This window comes from Indicator indicator, chromosome 13 (genome assembly GCF_027791375.1).
Source record: "Indicator indicator isolate 239-I01 chromosome 13, UM_Iind_1.1, whole genome shotgun sequence".
In the NCBI taxonomy this organism is placed as follows: Eukaryota; Metazoa; Chordata; class Aves; order Piciformes; family Indicatoridae; genus Indicator; species Indicator indicator.
Window position 1 is genome coordinate 265919 of NC_072022.1, and position 18560 is coordinate 284478.

General features: G+C 48.0%; 1 protein-coding gene across 1 annotated transcript; it reads left to right on the forward strand.

Annotated features, from left to right (window-relative positions):
• Positions 1-365: 365 nt before the first annotated feature.
• LOC128970902 (transcription cofactor HES-6-like) lies at positions 366-2118 on the forward strand. Its single transcript, XM_054386278.1, has 4 exons — positions 366-428; positions 899-994; positions 1140-1218; positions 1679-2118. Exons 1-4 carry the CDS (start codon positions 366-368, stop codon positions 2116-2118), a joined length of 678 nt encoding a protein of 225 aa, XP_054242253.1.
• Positions 2119-18560: the final 16442 nt, after the last annotated feature.

The window sequence follows — 18560 nt, forward strand, 5'->3', positions numbered from 1 at the left end:
CCATGCAAGCTGCTCCGAGCTCGCCCATTTTCCTTCCCTTCTTCCCTAACAAAAGAGCCCTCCAAAGCCCGGCGTCGGAGGCTGGACATCTGTCGCCGTTTGGGGGGGCCGGCTTGGTCACTGAAAAGAAGCAGTGACCTGTCAGCTTTGATTGATGGCCACAAACCTCCGGGCTCGAGCCCTCGTGTGGGAAAAGAAGTCCCGCCAAGGAAAGTCTCCTTTCACATGCTAATTCTGGGTTATAAATACAGCAGAGGAGCAGCGGAGCAGCAAAGAGCCCATCGGGAAAGGGAGCGACCCACTGCCCGAGTGCCTCCTTCCCATCCACATCTTCCCAGCACCCAGAGCAGACAGGCTGGATTAGAATGACTGCCACCGCCACCACTGGCAGCACCCACAAGCTGGCCAACACCAAGGAGGAGAGGAAGGTAGGTTCCCTGCACGCTGCTGCAGCCACGTGCGCACGACCACGGCACCCACGCGTGGTACATGAACGATGGGTGCTGGGGCCCAGGCCACTGCTTCTAGGAAAGAGAAAGGTGTCAATATTTTTTCCTCATATTCTAAAGATGCTTTCTCTGAATTTAAACTATGCAGGTGGTTTTGGGTTTGTTTTTTCCTGCTTCTTTTCTCTGGCTTCAAAAGGCTGCTCTTTGTTTGGTTTGAGTAAACTGTTTAAAATGAGTGCAAGTGGCAGAACTGTGAGATGATAGGGGTGATGACCAGAGCTGGAGACACCACACTCTCCATCCCTATCTTGTCCCTGCCAAGCATCATGTCACCCTGTTCAGGCTTTATGCAGAGGATGAATCTCTGCCTTCGCTGAACTGCAGTGAGAAGAAAAAGGGGGGGAGAAATCAATTACAATTTTACTTCCTCCTTTTCTTTTCCTTGCCAGTTAAGGAAACCCCTCATTGAGAGGAAGAGAAGGGAAAGGATTAATAACTGCTTGGACCAGCTGAAGGAGACTGTTGTGGGTGCATTTCACCTGGATGTAAGTACTAATTTTCACGCTGTCTTTTGTCCTTTTGCTGGTGGGGGATCTGTTCGGGTGGGTGGAGGGGTGTTTCTTCTTTTGAGAAACTGGGCACTGTACAAACCCTTCACTGCCCCTAATTGCAGCACTCTTTCCTTATCAGCAGTCTAAACTGGAAAAAGCAGATATCCTTGAAATGACAGTGAAGCACCTCCAGAACATCCAGAGCAGCAAGCTAATGGGTGAGTGTCTGGCCCCTCCACCTTATGAGCATGGTCAGTGCTGGGGGAGGAGAGTGCCAGCAGGTTTCATCAGCTGGTGGCTTGGCAAAAGCATCTTTCAAACCTGCTGAGTTCCGGGCTGCTGCTCGGGCTCGGCTTTCTCCACTAGATGGGGAGATGGAGCTGGGCACTGGTTAACCCAGGAAGGTTTTTTTTCTTCCTTCCAGAACTGCTTTCTACCCTTAGTGTGGCTTTGCTGTCTGGGGTGGGCAGGAGGACACAGGGGCTACCTGCCTGGGTGGCTCACACCCTGCATCACCTTCCCCTTGCTCCCCACAAATGATTCATATTATAGTAAATTCCAGTTGGCTTCAGCAATGACCCCCCCAAGGAGTGCACACAGGAAACCTGATGAATGCTTTAAGCAAAAGCACACGAGGCAGCTTTTACATGCTCACCAACTCGTATTTTCTCCATGCAGCCGACTCCAAAGTAGGTCTGGAAGCCCAGCAGAGGTACAGCACTGGATACATCCAGTGCATGCATGAGGTGCACAACCTCCTCCTCACCTGTGAGTGGATGGACAAGACCCTCGGGGCACGTCTGTTAAACCACCTGCTGAAATCCTTACCCAGGTCTGGTGAAGATACCTGCAAAGCAGCATTAAAGTCTTCAAGCCCACCTCAGCAGCCTTTCCTAACACCAAAAAGCCCCCTGAGCCCAAAGGGGAACACTCGGGGAAGAAGTCCATCACAGGAGCACTTCTACCCCATGGAGAACAAGCAGGCTTCAAAAAATCCCTGCCAGATGCCATTGGTTTTCAGCCAGGTTGATGCTGCGCCTCCCAGACAGGTCCTGCAGCCAAATTTTTCCCATAACAACCCCAGAATGGGGTCATTAGATATGTGGAGACCATGGTAAAGTGCGTTTTAAAATGTTTATCCTAACCTTAGACACTCTTATGTATGTATCTTATAGATATGCTGCTTTAAAACACTTGTGGAGCAAGTCTGTTCCTGTAGGTGTACTAAAGACCAGGGTACTTCAAGCCGAAGTAAACCTACGTGTAGCCTGCATTGTAGAAGGCTGCCATTATTTTCTATTTATTTAATACCTCTAAATTATTGTATAGAGTCCTCTCATACTCTTTAGTGGATAGTAATTATATAGCTTTCTTACACTGACAAAATAATCAGCTTCCACTTAATAAAAATACACGGCAACAAGCAACGACGCCCTCTGGCATTATGCTTGCCCCTCAGAACTCAAATTACTGAGATCACATCACTGGATAAAGGGGTAAACATTCAGTTTCTTCTGCTTTTTATTATTATTATTCCTGAGCAGCTCTAGGAGATTCCAGTTTTGATTCCTGTAAAAATGCTGCAGTGATCAGGAAAAAAAAAAACAGAGAAAGGGAGAGACTTGGATGTTTTAGGCTGCCTAGAAATGCTCTCTGGATTGATCACTGCAATTGTGCTGTTCCCAGCCACCTGGACTTCCTGTTAAACTAGTTAGCTACCTGTATATATGTATGAGCTACATATAGTTATATTTAGGGTTTATTATTTGTTTTCATAACTGAAAGTTCTAAATAAACTTTTGGAAGATAATGCCTGAACTTCTCCAGCCTTGTCCTGTCTGCTCTGAATAAACACGACTTGGAGATCTGCTTTTGTTTTCTTCTTTCACAAATATCTTTTTCCTTCACATGGTTGAAAGAGATGGTTTGGGGTTTGCCTCTGATGCTTTGTACAACTCCCCCCTCCCGCCCTTGACAGAATCACCTGGATCAGAGTAAGACTTAGAAAGTCATTAAAGAAATCAGGAGTTGGATTTATCAGCCTGTATCAATGTCTTAGATTTTACTTACAAGAGAATTGCAGAGAAAATCTAAATGGCAGAAGATAAAGCTCCCTGCAAACTGGACCAAGGAAACTGAAACAAACCTGCTCTGCTTGCTGGCAACATTTGGTTCCATTTTTTCATCTCAAAGGCAGTTAAAAGTTCCTCACTTTAATAAAAAAGCAAGGAGCTCTTAAACAAACACCATGCATACTAATTAATGGGCCCACAGTTCAGAGGGCACATTATGCAGCGAGATCTATTTGATGATGTGGGGAAGGAGTGAAAATCATCACCTCTGGGTTTAGCACCTTTTTCTGTGAAGTTCTCCCTTTTATCTGTCCCTCTTGAAAGGCCATTATGGGCAGTGGCATAAGGGTGGTAGGAGAAACAACTGGCTTACACATGGTAGTGCCGATGCAAGGCAGGTTTCTTGAGCCATGGAGTCAGAAGTCAGGTAAAGACAGAGAACTGTCTAGACCTTATCACAAACTCAGTTTCCACCCTCTGCCCGAAAATTAGGACTTCCCCCTTTACTGACAGGAATTTCCAGACTAACCACCAATAGACAAAACGCATCCAAATTACTTTGTGACAAAAATGCAGATGAGGGTGGGAGCTGGGGCCAGCCCAAGCAAACAGCTGCAGCAAAGTGCACAGAATACTCATGGGCAGGGAAAACACTCAGGCAAAGTAAACCACAAAGTCGTGGAAGAGGAAAGTCATTAAAGACCTCTATTGTTTATTATCATACATATTACTGAGCTTACATAGAGCCCCCATCCCACCAGAGGAACCTCCACTGCCCAGCATTGGGTTCTTCACACTAGTGGGCCAGGCAAGAGGAGCTTCTCCCTACACAAGATGGCAGCTGAAGTAACCTTTGACTTCTAGATGGTGTCAGTAACACACCTCATGGCACTTGTGGCCACCTTATTGTGGTGCTAGGAAAAGCTGTGGTGAAAATATTTTACTACGGTTACATCATCAACTTAAAACCGTACTGTCCTCCTGCAAGCTGCAAATCCCCAGTGACTGTAATGATCAGTTATGATTTCAGTGCTGAGAAGAGATCAGTGGGAATTCTTCATTTCTCTGTATTTCTTACCATCTCTGCTTGTTTACTTGGCACATTTGAAAATACTTTGTGGTTAGTGAGTATTATAATTTCCTGTTCCTAATCAGTAAGGCTTTTTTCTGTTGTGGGTGTGGAGAGAAGGGTCACATCATGGCTGGCAAGAGAGATTTATAAATAGAAAAGAGTGAGACTGAAATGTTTGGCCAACAATCTACAGTAACAGTTTCAGTACAAGACACTCATTTTTCACTGCTTTCATTTCAAACTGATGGTGACCTTTTGTATGATCTCTCTGTCACGTATCCAGTGTACGCTACAGAAATTGGTTGCAAGTCACAGGCTTTCAATAAAGAAAATGTTTCTTCAGAAAGGCAGAAGATTACTCATAGCACTTCACATACATGAATTTCAGCTACTACTTGTTTCTGACAAAGGAGCTCCATATTTACTTCAAACCGACTCAGGTTTACCAAAGCCAGGACTGCGCAGGAACCACAATAGTTTGCTCTTCAATACCTCTCAACTGACAACTGAAAAAATAATCGCCAGGTACTATCACCTTCTGCCCAGGAAAAAGGAGGCAGTGAGAAGCTCTCCCAGCCAGCTGGCCCATATAGAGTAGATACTGTCCTCAGAAGTCAGTGTTTGAAGCTGCACCATCACACACACTCTGGACACCACAGCAGGATCCATACAGCTGCTATTTCACATCTGCAGCAGGTACTAGCAGCTGTGTCTTGTGGCTACCAGGGGTGCTACAGCACAGCCCAGGGCCTGGTCCCCCAGCACCTGGAAGAGGCACCTTCAAGACTGAACCACCATTCCCACTTGGGACTATATGCCCAAGGCACTAGGGTTTTGGAGGTGCAGACAGCAGGGATGCTGCAGCAGACAGCAGGGATGCTGCAGCACACCCAAGACTTCACCTCATAACCAGACTGGAAACAGCCAAGACGAGCACACAGACCAGATGCCTCGGTTTGGGCATGGCCAGAGAGACCTGTTTGCTAGAAGTGGTCACAGGATGCACCGCATCTCACTCAGCACGTGGAGGGCTGGGACAGCCCGGTGCAGATCTGGACTTTGTTTGTCCGCTGTCAAAGTGCTCTTCCAACTGAAGCATTAAAAAGCAGCAGCCGGGTGCTACATACTCAAAGAGGTGAGGAAGGCTGGAGCCAAGGCTCAGGACACCCCTGTGTCTTTAACACAAAGCAATTACAGATTTATGTGAAAACATCTGCCCGGGGTAGACAAAACAGCCACATGCGTAGCAGCTCCCTTTATATCACCTCTACTCCCAGACCAGCTTTCATGGATACCGACAGGTGAACTCCCACTTAATTCTCAGAAACTGGGACCAAATCCTTTGCCACTAGGAAAGCAGAGAGGCTGATGAGTGTGTAAGAGAAATTCTGGCCCTGTCATGCCATCTTCTCCCCCAGGCACACACAACCCTCAGGGCCTCTGAGCATCCCTGCCTGCTCCCTTGCTCCTCCCCTCCCACCCCAAGGGCACTGGAGCAACCTCTTTCTGACCTGCACAGTCCTATAGTCACCCACAGCAACCAAGCCAAAATGCTTTATGGATTTAGGAGCAGTGCTGAGCTCCTGCAGATCATTAACCAAGAGAGTTGAGCACAATGCTTAAAAAGGGAACACGACTCAAATTTTCAGTTGACCTCTTCATTGAGGGCTCAGTTTGGCAAAGAGGGGAACTTCAAGCTGCCAGTGTGACCTCACCAGCTGTGGAGGGGCTCCTAATCCTACACACACACAAGTGACCTTGCAAAACCCCACGCAAAAGTAATTCTGCAGCTAAATATTTTCAGACTGCTTTGAACCACACTACTGTGGCTGCAAGTGCTTGTAGCTCACTTCCAAAGTCCTCCTCTTGGGAAAGAAGTGAAAAACAAACCTACCAACACCAGAACACCAACAACTTCACTTTCCTATTATATATGCCATTCTCTCACAGCTTTCAGCGTGTACATTCCTGTCTTCACAGGGACACGCTCATATTTCATCTCATAAGAAGTAATGTTGTATTGAGAACCTAACCCAAAGTCTGTCACATTTTTCAGAGCTTTCACATACTCATGAATAACACAGCAGAAGCTAAAGCCAGCCCTGGATCTGATCTGCACGACTGAGATGTTTCATTTATAGATTGCAGCCCTGGTGAGAACATGGCTTACTGCCTGAGGCATCACCACGGACCTACCAGGGCCTGGGAACTTGCTTTGCTTATGAGACTCTCCTATGGTCACTGCCCTACATGTCACAAATCCAATCCCATTTGGAATTAAAAAGTGTGTTAAAGCAGTTTCAAATTTTCTATGGCTAACACCACAGAGCAAATTGACTTCTTCAGTTGATCCCACATTTGCTGCCACAGATAGATTTGGTCCTCTAGAAATAGCTCAAAGAGGCTCCTCTTTGGGGCTGGTGGACCCTCCTTTCTGCTCTGCCAAACAGCAACCACCTCAAGGAGAGCTGGGAACGCCATCTTCTTTCCAGAGTCTCCTTCCCAAGAAGGCTGGAGGAATGATAGAATCATAGAATGGTTTGGGTTGGAAGCGACCTTCAAAGGTCATCTAGTCCAACTCCCTTGCTATGAGCAGGACATCCTCCATTAGATCAGGCTGTCCAGAGCACTGTCAAGCCTCACCTTGAACATCTCCAGGGATAGGGCCTCAACTACCTCCCTGGACAACCTGTTCCAGTATTCCATCACCCTCATGGTAAAGAATTTGTTCCTAACATCCAACCTAAATCTACCATTCTCTAATTTAAAACCATTGCCCCTTGTCCTATCCCTACAGGCCTTTGTAAACAGTCCCTTTTCCTTTTCCAGCCTTCTTGTGGGTCCCCTTCAGGTACTGGAAGATTGCTATTAGGTCTCCCAGGAGCTTTCTCTTCTCCAGGCAGAACAACCCCAACTCCCTCAGCCTGTCCTCATAGCAGAGGTGCTCCAACCCCCTGACCATTTTCATGGCCCTCCTCTGGAACCGCTCCATCAGATTCATGTCCTTCCTATCTTGAAGACTCCAGACCTGTACACAGTACTCCAGCTGGGGTCTCACCAGAGCAAAGTGGCAGAATAACCTCTCTGGATCTGCTAGCCACACATCTTTTCATGCAACCCAGGATGCCATTGACCTTCTGGGCTGCAAGCACACATTGCATGCTCATGTCCAGCTTCTCATCCACCAGCACCCCCAAGACCTTTTCCACAGGGGTGGTTCCTATCATCTCATTCCCCAACCTGTACTGATAGTGAGGATTGTTCCAGCCCAGGTGCAGAACCCTGCACTTGCTCTTGTTGAACCTTATGAGGTTTACCTGTGTACCTCTCCAGCTTGTCTAGGTCCCTCTGGATGACATCCTGTCCCTCTCTATATATTGACAGCACCATTCAGCTTCGTGTCATCTGCAAAATTGCTGAGGGTGCACTTGATCCCTCTGTCTATATCATTGATAAAAATATTAAACAGCACAGGTCCCAGTACACCACTTGTCACTGAAGGGAAACGGCAGGGCAAGCTTCATGGATGTGGAAAAGCTGCTCAGCAGGGAACAGCTTTGCTGGGATAAAAGGAAGGATGGAAAAACCACTGCTGAATAATTCAGCCTTCCTTGCCTAAGAGTTTCCTAAAATCTTATCCTCTATCCATCTGCCCCTGCCCAGCATCCCTCACCCTGGAACACACCCAAACAGCCGAAGTCTGCTGTAGAATTTCTCATTCCAGCGGGTAACAACAAAACCTTGTTTTAATTACACAGCCCTGAAATGTTCTCTGTGGAACTGGCCTGGAATGTTCAGCTCTAAGTTTGCTTGCAGGGAGGAAAAACCCAGAGGCTGGCCTTGCTACCTCATCAGAAACGCTGTTTTGTCCTGTAAAGAGATGGTTTGCTGCCTTTCATAACCATCTAACGAAGCACTTGCCTCTTCACTCCTGTCCTTTCCTGATGCGGACATGCTCGGCAGCTCCCGCACCCTTCTGGCACAGCGTGTGTGCTTAGAAGCGTGAGCCTTAGTCAGCCGTACGAGACAAGGCTGTACACCAACCATGGAGCCAATTGCACAGCCCTGCCATGGTGTCCCCTTCACTGTCCCACGCAGCCTCGGCTGGGACCCTGCTCACTTTCACAGCCCAGCCACGGGCAGCTGGGCTTTGCTGAGCATCCTAACCGGGAGATCTGGAGATCCAACGGATGGCTATCTGTCAGAGGCTCAGCCATCACTGATCCCTGAGACAGCACAAAACAGTTCCCTCACCCCTTAGACAAGATGCTGGTGTTTTCCAAAGCCCCAGCGCTCACCAGGAGGTACATTCCCATAGCACAGTGGATTCCAAAGGGAATAGAGCAAAAACTGCTGGAAGTACCTTCCTGCTTGTATGTCCTTCCCCTCTTTGCTCCAGGCTGCTGCAGTAAAAATGTATTTCAGTTGAAAAAACTGTAAAGCTAGAAGGAAGCCCTTCACATGCACAAAGCTACAAGGTGGGGCATGACACAAGCCACATGCAATACTGAGTTTAGCCAACTGCTTAGTTTTCCCCCAGTAACCTCTCCACATTGCCATACCATGTCCCACTGCTCAAGCTGTTTCTTTCTACCTCCTATGGTCTGAGAAGGGAAAAAGAAAGAAATAAGTGCTTCCACACAGTTCAAAAGAGCAGATGTTAGGTAGGACAGTGAAGTAAGGCAGGAGAGCCATGGCTGAGTTCCTCAAGACAGATGAGCACCCACAGAAAGGGCATAACATACCTGTGTAGGAGCTGGGACTTTCCTGGGGCCCTCTGGGGCTGTGGGAAGAACCATTCAGGAGCAACCACATAACCTTAAATGACTGTGCCCCATGCCCTACCCTACTTACCCTACCTGAGTATTAAAGTGCAAACCCAAGCACTTTAAGGTACACACTCTTCCCACTGTGAGAAGGAGCAATCCACACGGGATAGCAATCACATCACTTCATACACTCCTGAAAAGTGCTGAGATATTGTTTTGATAGGCATGATAGAAGAAGGGTCCAGACCATTGAAGACAATGAAAGCAATACCTGGACAGACAAGTTCTCCAAATCAGGTACATTGCTGCCAGAATCCTCTGGGAAAAAGCAGACCAATGCCTCCTGGTGTTTCCCATAGTATGACACTACATTCATGAGCACACACCTATTAGAAATCTAAGGCTTTGTCCTCCCTTCCATGAGAATCCATTAACAGAGAGCACTTTCCAACACAGACTTGAGATGCTAGAGGAAAGCCCTCAGCCTAACACCACAGCTTATCTCAGCCACCCTTTGGTGACACTTGGCATCAATTGCCCCATGGCTGTTCAGAGCAGATGAGTTACAGCAGTGTAGTATGAGGCAGCAACTAAGTGTGGCTCCACAGGACAGCTGATCTTGTTCTGAGCCCAACTCTCACCTCCACCTGCTCAGCACCTGATTTTTTCCGGTCCTCTATTGGACGATGATTGTATTAATCTCGGAGATCTCCAGATGAAAAGCACTAGCAAAATGCGAGGGATTGCACAGAATAGAGGGATGAGGCAGGACTTGAAAAGCAGCTCTCCAACCCTCATATGAATCACTTTTCCAGCGCCTTGCCAAATCCTTGCTTCTTCTAAGTCCCTCTGTACAAACTCTTGCTACTACTGGAGCCTTTTCTGCAGTGTAGGCAGTGCCTGGTCCAGCCTTCCCACTGCTCTCAGTCTTGTCTGACCCACACTCCTCACCAGATCTCTGCCACCCAGCTGCCCTCCTACCATTTTGCCCTTGTGTTGGTAAAACTATGGTCAAGCTAGGTCTTGCTACCTGATCAATACTGCCTGGCTCGATGTACAGGACCAGTCCTGTCTGAACTCACCTCATGAGATGAAGTGCACATCCCCCACCGATCAGGCTTTGCTTGTCCTCCCATAGCTGACACAAAGGCAACAGCAAAGCATGATGCTGTGCTTGGGAAGATTAATTCGTGGCTGGGAGATGCCTTGTTGCAGAGTGGCCCTCTATTTCTTTCATGAGGAATTTTTTTCATCCCTGGCCCCTTATCAACAAGCTTGGAGGCAATGTCCATATCAGAGTAGCAGGTTCTGCTCAGCACATCTGCCCCTTCCTGCTCCAGGTGGTGCTTGGTCACTCCAGCACTGGCGCTTGCTTCAGGAAGTGTGTGATTTGAGGTGATACCTGCAGTTGGGCAAGAAGGAGAGGGGAAGCCCTGGCACAAAGTCTAAAAAGAGTTGTCTGCTCCTCTGACAGCTGCAGGGAAACTGCCACTGCTCCGAGCATGCATCAGCTGATTACACTGCCATAGCCAGGTCAGTGGTAGCTGAAGGACAGAGGCCAAAGGTGCTGAGCTTGGAGGTGCTCTTGGGGGGATTCCTTGACACAGTGCAGCTCCTGGTTAGGTTGCTCAGCCTGCCTTCAGAGCAGCCAGAGGACAGTTCCTGGAAGCTGAGCACACTAGCCAGCAGCATTGTAGCAGTGAGGCAGGCTGGCACATCTCACCTCCCGACAAAATACTTCCAAAAAACAAACCCATGACCTCCCATACCCTGATCTTCTCCAGCAGAGGTGTTTTTACAACAGAAGAGGGTAGAGGGGCATTCCCAAAGGATCCCAGGAAGGCTGCAATTACTTTCCAGACCACAGCAACCCCAGAGAAACCTCGTCATCTGTCCCCATGATGAGTCTTAGTAGAAGAGGTGAAGGAAGAAAACCATCTAGCCATTCCCTGAAACACTTAATGTATAAAGACCAGCTTGTGTTCTTCTTAGCGGCCCATGCTGACCCTACAGCAAAGGGAGAACACTTAGCCCTCACACTGGCAGAATGGAGCCTGCAAACACTTCAGCACAGGCCACAGTTGTAGATGTGAGGCACAACTGTGATACCTATGGTCCCTGGAGAGCTAAACTTCAACACCCACTACTCACCAAGGGCTCAAGGTCACAAACTCAAGGGCAGTGTCTACAGCAGCAAATAATTGTGTGCAACAGGGGAGATCAGTTGGCTGAAGCAGTTTGTTCTGAACCTCCTACACCTATCTGGTGTTCTGCTCAAGGATCTTACTTTAAGCTAGACTTAGTCACCTGGACCAAACCCCTGGACATGTATGTGGTTCACAGCTAGCCAAAGGAGCAGCTGCTGCTTCTGACCACCACAACCTCCTCCACTGCTGGAGAACATCTGGTGCAAACTCAGAACAGAACTTCTGATCTAGTTTCTACCAAAATGAACCCAATTTGTGTGCACAAAAACTGTGCTGACAACTGATATGGTGAACAGAGAGTGAGGACAAGTAGGAAGCTTGCCTCAAAACCACGCAACTGCTCCAAAATGCAATGTCAGTAGAGTAGGAGCCTATGATCACTCAACTCCCACTGGTTTTGGATGGAAATATGGCTACACTAGATGGAGTCTAAACTGTTGCCATAAACGTTTGGTTTCACAGCTTTAATCGCAGCCCCTCAGGGGGGATTTTACACACCTTTCACCTTTCATACAGTTGTCTGTGTCTATATCCAGCTCCTGGCACACAGATCAGAGAGGCCTCACCCAGTGTGCAGACAGTTCTCCTTCCCTAAACATGGGGCAGGCACTGCTCCAGCTGCCTGCAATACTTGTGGGGACCAGGGAGCAAGTCTGAGTGGAAAGGGATCCGTCTGCCAAGGGCACACCCCTCTACCTAAAGCGCCACTGGCCTAACAGTCTAGAGATGTTTTTGGGTTGCACCCACCTGTCCTCAGTCAGACAGGATCCCATTGCTAACAGGGGTTCCAGCTCCGTACCGTGCACCTCTGCAACCACTCATGTGGCTGGGGCGGATCCTGAAAGAAGACAGGAAGCTTAAGCAGGCATTGGGAAAGCAGCAAGCAAATGCGGGCTGTGAGGCCCTCCTCAGAGAGACCAACTGCTGCCATCTTGGGAGAATAGAATTCTCCATTTACATATGATTCTGCCTGAAATGGGAAATACTGGTTTTAGTGGCTTTCATCAGACAAAGAGGAAAAGACTTATAAGACCCTTGAGCCCAACCATAACCCAACTACCATGACCCCTAAACCATACTGTGAAGTGCCACATCTACAGCTTCTGGAACACCACCAGGGATGACAACTCTACCACCTGCCTGGGCAGACTGTTCCAATGCCTCACCAGAGAAAAATGAACAACCAGGAAAGCAGGAACAAGCTGTATGTTTTAGAGAAATAGCAGTGTCACTAGAGTGCCTGCATGTCTCTGCCATCCCCAGCCAGAGGTCCTGAGTCATTCCACAGTTGGGACATGAACCACAGCAAGACGGACAATATCTGCCTCCTCAAAGGCAACATGATCTTGTCCCAGCTGTGCTTTCATAGCTCTGACAATATCCTTTTCAGCCTTGTTGCCTCTTCCTAAAGAGGCAAAAGAATAAGGAGAAGTGGATTCTGGTTGGCTCAGAGCCAAGAAACATCCATGACCAAATCAAGTCCCAGGGTGTCTGCACTGCTGCGTGGTGCAGGGCTGACCTGGTGGTGGTCAGCCATGCCAGGGCTCTCTGCTCACCACTGCTATGTCATTGTCACCTATTAAAATTGCTTCAAATACATTGATGATTTCTTGAGGTCCCTTCCAACCTCTGATATACTGTGAAAAGTCCCTCTCAATAAATACATGAAGGTAACACGTGCTTACTTTAAGGGACATTGCAGGAACTCAATGACTAACACGATTTCTTTGACCCGCATGAATGTCCCTATGTGTGTATCTATCGGCATGCATGTTGGTGCCTACACATGTACACACATAACCAAATGCCTGTCAGACTACTTGTGAAACAGAAAGATCAGGAGACAGCAAAACATGAGGAGACTAAAGCTAGTACACAAAATAATTGCCTTTCCAAGAGCCTCCCTATGTTTTTCCACAATAAAGTCAAGAAAACCAAGGGCAGAAGAACCAGCCCAAAGGAGTGGTGAAAGCCACAGCAGCAGAGCAGAGAGAACAGAGAGAAACAAATGGAGCATGGGGTGAGCAGCAAATCACCCTGCACACGCTGCCATCAGCATCCTGCCGTGGCATTTTTTGGTGCGTCCTGGCTTCCTAGGTATTCTGAAGGAGTCAGAGATGAGCTCCTGGTGCAGCCCTCATGCACAGCATAGACACCTAACCTGGCACAGGTGGGAAGACAGGGCAGATTTCATTTCAGGCTTCCAAAGACCTACTGCATGCACAGGCAGGATGGAGCAGCTGACTTGCTGTGAAGAAGGGGCCTTGCCTTTTCTGGAAGAACACTTCACAGGTGTGAGAGCAGGAGGACCACCATTCTCAGGAACAAGAAGGATAGAAATGCTAATTATTTCCATGCTCCACTCCTTCTCCAGCACTCCCAAACCAATCAGCTCCTTTTTAGCACCTCCCTCTCCCCAATTCTAAAAAAGTCTTTTCAAAAAGTTGTTTTTTCCCTCAACCATTCCTAGTGACAGATCATGATGCATGTAGCTTAAAAGGAGATGTTGCATTCCTTTGGGGGAGATACGGAGGCGGAGGGGAGGAATGCTTTCCTCTGCATGTCTGTGCATAACCCAGAACCAAACAGAAGCAGCATGCAACTGGTGGTTCCCCAGTAGATGACTCTCAAAGTGCTTTAAGACAAGTCAAGGTGCAAAAATGATCAGCTGAAAGGCTCCCCTGCAGATAGCCCTTGCAGAACTCCAGGACATGGCAAGAGGCCCTGGCACAATGCTGTCTGAGAACTCCCAGCATGCATGGGCACCTGGGTTTTATATGAGAGCTCCACTCAGACTTTGGGTGCTGAAATATCTGGCTCTGGGGCACTCTCAAGAGAAACTCTCAACCTCAAACTACGATAGGGCATGGGCACATGAGTGTGGGTCCACACGAACATACAGTGAGATGCCTGATGAATACTCTGCTCCCAGTGATGGGACGCCCATCACACATTCCTGCTTCCAGATAGGAGCAGGGATTGGCCATGTCTTACCCACAACACATAATGCTGGCTTAGGAAGCAAGCATCCTCACTCTGTGTCACTGAGCCAGCAGAGACTGAACAGGGAGATACACAGTATTGGCCGCCAATCAATTGATATACATTCAGTTGTATACCTGCACTTAACCAGTCTTGCTGGTGCAGCTACACTGACAAAACTCCCCACCACAGCAAAATCCACCAGTGGAATCAACACATCAGACAAGCAAAATCAGCTTTGTTTACCCAGTGCTTTTATGCTGGTATAACTGGTAAGGATTTTGCAGTGAAGCAGAAATCAAACAAACAAACCTTTGCCAGCAACATCCTGCACTGATCAGACTTGACAGTGTGAGGCTGTTTGATGCAGGGGTCCTCTGCAAAGCAGGTCCAAGGGACTATTCCAATGGCCACTGAAAAACTCCCATCTCTGGGGTGATATACAGATGTATTACTCAGCTTTGGCTGAGGTAAGCGGTCAAAAATACTGTATAGAGCTGGAAAGGGAGGAAGCCAGAAGCAGAGGAAAGCTCTGGGACTGATATATTTGGCCTCTGGCCTGGAGACTCTCTGAGTTCTGGGATGTATGTGTGCAAGTGCATTTGATGTCTAACAGTCAGGTTAGAGACAGGAATTTCCCCTCTTTGCACCAATGCCTGAAATACCTGCTAGGATACAAGAGCAGAAGAATCACTGGACACGAGCTGCCAATGTGTGCTAGCATCCCAGAAGCCAACTGTATCCTGGGCTGTTGCCCAGCAGTGTGGGTAGTGGCTCAGGGGAGGGGACTCTGCTGCTCTGCTCTGCTGAGACCCCATCTGCAGTGCTGGGTCCAGATCTGGAGTCCTTGGTACAAGAAGGACATGGAACTGCTGGAACAGGTCCAAAGGAGGTCATAAAAATTATCAGAGAGCTGGAACCCCTCTGCCGTGAGGACAGGCTGAGAGAGTTGGAGTTGTTCAGCCTGGAGAAGCTCTAAGGAGAACTTACAGCAACCTTTCAGTAGTTAAAGGGTCCTATAATAAAGATGAGGACAGACTTTTTAGCAGGGCCTGTTGCAACAGGACAAGAGTTGATGGTTTTAAACTAGAAGAGGAGAGATTTAGACTAGACAGAAGGAAAATATTTTTACAATAACATCGGTGAGACACTGGCACAGTTTGCCCAGAGAGGTGGCAGACGCTCCATCCCTGGAAACATTCAAGGTGAGGTTGGAAGGAGCTCTGAGTCAACCTGATCTAGTTGAAGTTGTTCTTGCTCACTGCAGAGGAGCTGGACTAGATGAACTTTAAAGGTCCATTTGTATCCAGATCATTCTACGATTCTGTGAGAGTAGGAGCCCACCTATCACAGCATCCTGTCTCCGATGGCCTGTGGAAAGAGCAAAGAGGAAAGCACAGAGCTGTTATCCCACAGCACACAATCACCACCACCACCACAATTTTTTTTTTCAGTTTCCATTTGCAGATGGCCTAATTATAATCCCTGTATATTGAAATGAGAACTAAGCAGGGCCAAACAAAAATGAAGATTACAAAGACTTGAATGTCAAAGAGCTGATGCTGAGGTTCCTGTTTCAAGTCCAGTTAGATTTAGGGTTGTCAATCAAAGGGTCACATTTGCCTTCAAAGACTGCTGTGCTGTGAGGCATTTCCGGATACTAAGCCCTGGCTTAGCTGCCCATTGCTGTGCCAGGCAGAGAGCTGTGAGACAAATCACTGTGACCTATCAAACACCCAGCAGCTTGGTGCTATTGTCAGGGGATGCAAAAACATCTTTGCCCTAATCTCATTTTCCAAGTGATGATGCAGCCTCAGAGCAAAGACGACATTCTCCAGAAGAGCTTACCTCTGGGGTGCTTCACCATCTCAGAGTGACTCAGCCATGGCATTGGTCTCTGCAGCAGCATCTCTTCAGAGGTGTTCCTCTGCCTCTAGCAGCCCATCAGTGAGGACACTTGATGTGTTGAGGGCCTGTCCTGCATTTCCATGGTCTCTACTCTCTGCAGAGGAGGTTTCCTGATCAGTCGACATAGCTAAGAGGGAGGAGATAGATGAGTACAGACACAAGGCCACTGCACAGGTACCCCTGGGAAGGGGGCAGCTCTGCCTGGGGCAACTGCATCATCAACAGAGCAGACAGTGCAGGTATATCCCCCATGCTTGCCCTCTGCTCCCCATCACTTTGCCAAAGCTTCTACAATTACTTTTAGGAGTTTCCCCAAGGGAATGAGAAGGTTAAGGCATGAATAAAAAAACCAGAGGCATGTGGAGTCTGGCCACAGTGTGGGGGCTGGATCAGGCTCCCATGTGCAGCATGCAGGAACTCCCATTTTGACCCCTGGGAGCCGTTTCCTCCAGCAATTTTATCATGCCTTATGCTCTCACCATGTTATCCTCCTTTGCAGATCTGCACCTGGACAGAAGCATACCTCACCTCGACTGCCCAGAGCCTGCAAGCTCCTCTCAGCTCTCATCAGTAGTGTCCATTCACAGAAAGAAAGAGAGTTTTCAAAGTTGAATTTTGACACCTCACTCCTCCTCAGAGGGATTTGGGATTCCCATTGGGTCCAAGGTCTGCACAACCAACCCCTTCACCATATCCATGATTCCCCACCTGCCTACAAGAACTCAGCCTATGGGGAGCCCTTACTTGCCTTCTGGGTGGTTTCTTTGTTTGCGTTATAAGAACACAGATTTGCAAAAAAAGAATGTGAAGTGTCTTCTGGAGAAGACACAACACAGGCAGGCCAGAGAAGGAAAAACTCTGCTCTAGTATCTTTGAAAGACCTCCTTTCGCATGTAGTTTTGTCATGGCTGATCACCAAATCTGCTTTGGGAGACCAAAAATAATACATGCACATCACACTTGTGAGAAAAACTTGATGGCCATCAGCAAAGCCTTCCTTGTATGGGTTGTGCTCCACTTAGGAACCACCTGCTCTGAGGGACCCCACATCCCACCCCCAAAGTATAGGAGTCAAAAATTTCAGATGCACCAGAGCCTGCCAAAGTATGGACCACTGGCAGCCCTTTCCAAACTGAGATCAGAGGGGTAAAGCCCTGAAGGTCAGCTCCCTGCGCTCACGTGAAATCCTCAGTATGGGCCAGGATTTGCAACACATCCCTGCTAGTATCTGAAATCAGCAGGAATGGGCACACCCACAGAGGTAACTGGTGGGGAACATCCTGACAGGGAAGGCGTTTCAGAGCAGTGTGACAATCTATATTTATGGGAACACAATATCCACAAGAATACACCGGCGACTCGCCCAGCTGCTGGAAACGTGGCAGCTCCTGCGCTTACGGTCGACATACGAGAGACAGGATGCCAGCCAGCACCTGCCTTGTGTTTGTGCAACACCACAGCACAACAGCTGCTGCATGCCCTCTGTATCCCAGAGAGCTTGCAAGGCAAAATATACCCAGTGTAGAATAAACAAAATTTTCTTGGCAACTTGGGCAAACACTTGATGTGATTGCTTGGCTCTGAAAAAGAAGGATGCACACAGAAGGATTTTTACCAGGTTCTCTGGGAGGGAGCTATCAAAACACCAATGTCCACAAGTATTTTCTTCTCTGAATGCTACATCTCTTCCTTCTCACCTTCAAGTCATTGTGTTATTTGCCAAAGCCTTGTGAAACCTTGAAATTCCCCCTAAATGAGCTCTAGAAAACAAACCCACAGCTGACAGCTTTGCTGCAAAGCCAAATCTGAGCCCAGGTGAGCTGCTCTGAAGGCAGTGTGAGCATACACGGCCTGGCTGGTCTCCATACAGAGCAGGATCTGGCTGCTGTGGGCTGGATGAGTGAATTTCGTGCAGATGCCATTCTGGCTTATGATCTCAAAAAGGAAAAATATTGTCATTCAAAACCAGAACAACCCTTCATTGTCTTGAGGGATAACATGAAGGCCCACATCACTACGGAGGACAGCTGGGTTTTGCCCTCACTCTTTTCCTCTGCAATGCTGCTGGAGTAACTATTTCCTGGAAAAGACCTTAAAGAACACTAAGTCCAGCCATTAACTTAACCCTACCAAGTCCACTGCTAAACAATGTTCCTCAGCACCACATCTACACCTCTGCTCATCTCCTGCATCTACAGTCTGCTTCCCACCTCCCTGGCACTGCCCCTCACCCCTGTGCTGGTGTGTGTGAGGGAGAGGAGTACTCTGCCCCCTTCTCCTCAAACATGCAAGTATACATTTATCTTGAACGACCCCAAAGAAACCTTCACAAACTTTCCCTCGAGTGTTTCTAATTGCTATTTGAATGATCAGTTTCACCCCGTCTCTCTGCGCTTTGTATCAAGCATGAAAGGCAATTGAGCAAAGCTCCCAACCCTTTCCTAGCTTCAGATCATCATGGGACCAGCTCTTATGTAGCACAGTTATGCTTAAGGAAAATGAAGAGCAACAGAGAGAAACAACACAGCTTTGCTCTGGGCAGGCTGGATT

Bases quoted from the DNA above. Each gene is read 5' to 3' on its own strand.
- LOC128970902 (XM_054386278.1), top strand. From the start codon at position 366: ATGACTGCCACCGCCACCACTGGCAGCACCCACAAGCTGGCCAACACC. The intron at 429-898 runs GTAGGTTCCCTG...TTTCCTTGCCAG, and splicing joins ACACCAAGGAGGAGAGGAAG to TTAAGGAAACCCCTCATTGA. The intron at 1,219-1,678 runs GTGAGTGTCTGG...TTCTCCATGCAG, and splicing joins CCAGAGCAGCAAGCTAATGG to CCGACTCCAAAGTAGGTCTG.